Raw genomic sequence first — 3,228 nt, forward strand, 5'->3', positions numbered from 1 at the left:
TAACAACATATAAAAATCGAATGTGGACCTACTTATTTTTCAATTGAATGTAATTGACTACCTAATTGAGTGTCACCTATGCATTGGGGCCTATTTTAATTAATACAAAATTGAGGTTACATCTTTTCAAATGCTCCTCGATTAATGTACAGGGGATATGATTATTGAGTGGTTCCTTCTAATTTCCTTAAATCATTAGCCTCTCTCTCGGTCGTAATTTTATATGATATGATCATTAGTTGCATGCACGCCTAAAATTATCCTTTTTCCGTGTCAGGTACTTATATATTATATTCAATAATGTAGTATAAAGGCCAACTTGCTCATTTTATACCACTCAACCTTGTTGTCAAGAAAAGACTATTTGTTGTCAAGAAAAGACTATTGTCAAGAAAAGTGATGGATATGTTCTAAAATATCACTCAAGAAAAGACTATTTGTTGTCAAGAAAAGACTATTACTGGCCATCTAAAATGAGCAAGTTGGCCTTTATATATTATATTCAATAATGTAGTAAGTTCACTTCGACTCTCTATCATGATTTTAGTTAGTACTGGTATACATTTATTAACACAAACACTAGAATGTAAATATTACACAGGAAGGATCAGGTGTTCAGGGAGAAGAAGACAAACGCAAACACAACATCTAAATTACAACATATATCAAATCTTTGAAACTAGCATCAATTTTATTTAGATATACCTTCATTTTTCACACCTTACCATGTGGCACGAGGAAACAATGGTTGAACATCTGCGGAGGAAGGCGAAGTGACAGTACTGAAGGCTGGAGCGGTAACACCAGCGGTCCATGAATCAGTTATCCCTATCGTATTCCTTCCTTCTTCCCCTGCATCATCACCGTCGTCATTTTCAATCCTTACCAGAGAATCCTCTGGAGATGAAAGTATCCTCTCTAACTCGGCAAACACTTCTGTCATATATGGACGCTTCTTTCCCTTGGAATTTAAACATCTCCTTGCTAGGTTTGCCACTGCCATTACTTGTTCTGGTTTGCATGCATCTCTTATTCGAGCGTCCAAAATATCAAAGAACTTGTTCTCTTTCATGGCCGCTCTAAAATGATCAGCTAAACCTCTTATTTCTTGAGAATCCGGAAGGGCTATTACAGGCTTCTCTCCTGTGATTAACTCAACTAAGATGACTCCAAAGCTATAAACATCACTCTTATCAGTATACTGGCTGGAACCGTAGTACTCTGGATCCACGTATCCGACTGTGCCCGAAATGACGGTTGTCCAGTGAGTATGATCTACGGTTACTGATCTTGAAGTACCAAAATCAGACACTTTGGCTCGATACTTCTCGTCTAGTAGTATGTTTGTTGACTTGACATCTCTGTGATAAACAGGAGAACAAGCAGCAGAGTGTAAGTACGAAAGAGCTCCTGATATATCCACAGCAATGCGTAGACGCACACCCCATATCATTGTGTAATCATCAGATTCTTCATGGATTTGCTGGAAAAGGTTACCATTAGAGATAAACTCGTAAACCAGAACAGGAACTTCTGTTTCAAGACAACATCCCAAGAGCTTGACAACATGTCTATGGTTGATCTGTGAGAGAATGACAACTTCGTTGATGAACTCCTCTAGTTTGTCTTCATCCACAACTTTTGATTTCTTGACAGCAACGGTCTTACCATCCACCAGCATTCCCTTGTATACAGTGCCTTGACCACCTTGTCCAAGTATCCTGTTTTGGCAAAAGTTTTCTGTGGCTTTTTCAAGCTCTCTTGAGGTGAATATTCGTGTCTTCTCGACGTTGCCTCTATCTGTATTTAATTGTTGCTGCAACAATAGTCCCCCGTTACGTTTGAAGAACTTTTTTTTCCTCCGAGTCACTCTTCTCTTTTTAAGATACTTGATCAGCAGCCAGATACCACCAACTACGACTAAACTGCCAAAACCTGCACCTACTCCTAAAAACGGCACAAAAAGACTGGTATGTTAAGTCGTTATTTGTTTGTTATATGCTTTTAGGTGTTAACAGAAACCGAAGAGACATCCAGTGACTCACCTATCAATATTGGTATAGTCTTATCGCGCACGCATTTGTAATGTCCAACCACATTCACGCAAGTGTCGCCTTCGCTACAGAACCCGCGACTTACAACAGAATCAGCTGGCAGACACTCGTTAATATCTGGATAAGTGATATGAAAGATCGTTGGAATTAATTACAGTGGAAGATCTGTTTTCCTAATTTAACATGGAAGAGTTGAGAAACAATATACTAACCTTTGCATTCGTTCAAGAGGTATGGGTTGCCTATATAACCTGGGATGCACATACATCTTGCATAACTAGTCCCAGAAATGGTGATATTTTCGCATATGCAACTTGTTGTGCGTTGAGCATCAATTCTAAGATTATCGAACTCTTTTGTGTTTTTGCAGCTTAACGAATTCAAGACGGAAAGATTTTTCGTCTGAATGACCCATCCTAGCGTAACTTTAGTATACCCTTGAGCGAAAAATCTTTGTGGTTTGGTTACATTCCAGAACGTGTAGTCTTCATCTGTTAAGAAAGCGACTCTGCATTCTCCTCCGCTTGTTGAGTTTCCATTACCAAAACTCTCTATTCTGATACCGACCACCTGGTAAATGTTAGAAATTGAAGAACATACTGAAGAACAAGAGAGAGAGATGTTTAATCTAGAAAGTAGAGAGAGATAGAATAAATAAGGAGAATCTTATTTGCTTGATTGATTTGCTTATGGGAACATCCCATATATATAAGGGTTACAAGTATGACAAATGGTAGATGAGATATGATAAACTAATAATCCATTGTCTTGAGACTTTAATCCACCATACATGCTTGTCCCTTGTAGTGGCATCTCCATTCACTACAAGAAAACACAGTTTTAGCAAGGAAATTTAACGAGGAAAACTATTGCTCGTGAAATTACGATGACTTAACGATGAAATTGCGAGGAAATAAAGTTTCGTCGTAATGGCCTTGTAAAATACCGAGTAAAGATTTTCCTCGTAAAATCGTCGTAAGTTAACGTGGTTTTTCCGAGAAAAATGTGTTTCGTCGCAAATTCGTCGTAATTTTAGCATGATTTTTACGAGGAAATAACTTACGAGGAAAGAACGAGAAATCCACCAACTTAACACGTTTTTTTTGCCACCAACCTAATTTTTCGTCGTAAATTCCTAGCAAAATTCAACTACCAGATTCGAAAATTTTCTATA

At 37.9% G+C, this 3,228-nt stretch overlaps 1 protein-coding gene across 1 annotated transcript in view; it reads right to left on the bottom strand.

Moving 5' to 3' along the window:
* Positions 1–721: 721 nt before the first annotated feature.
* The window catches only part of LOC106310877 (putative wall-associated receptor kinase-like 11), an 11,561-nt gene continuing 9,054 nt past the window's right edge, over positions 722–3,228 (bottom strand). The window contains exons 2-4 of the mRNA XM_013748113.1: positions 2,267–2,653; positions 2,046–2,171; positions 722–1,947 (exon numbers count right to left, since the gene is read on the bottom strand). Coding sequence (XP_013603567.1) covers positions 722–1,947; positions 2,046–2,171; positions 2,267–2,653 — 1,739 coding nt within the window. The remainder of the gene's footprint in view (positions 1,948–2,045; positions 2,172–2,266; positions 2,654–3,228) is intronic.

The sequence above is a fragment of the Brassica oleracea genome, chromosome C8 (genome assembly GCF_000695525.1).
Source record: "Brassica oleracea var. oleracea cultivar TO1000 chromosome C8, BOL, whole genome shotgun sequence".
NCBI lineage: Eukaryota > Viridiplantae > Streptophyta > Magnoliopsida > Brassicales > Brassicaceae > Brassica > Brassica oleracea.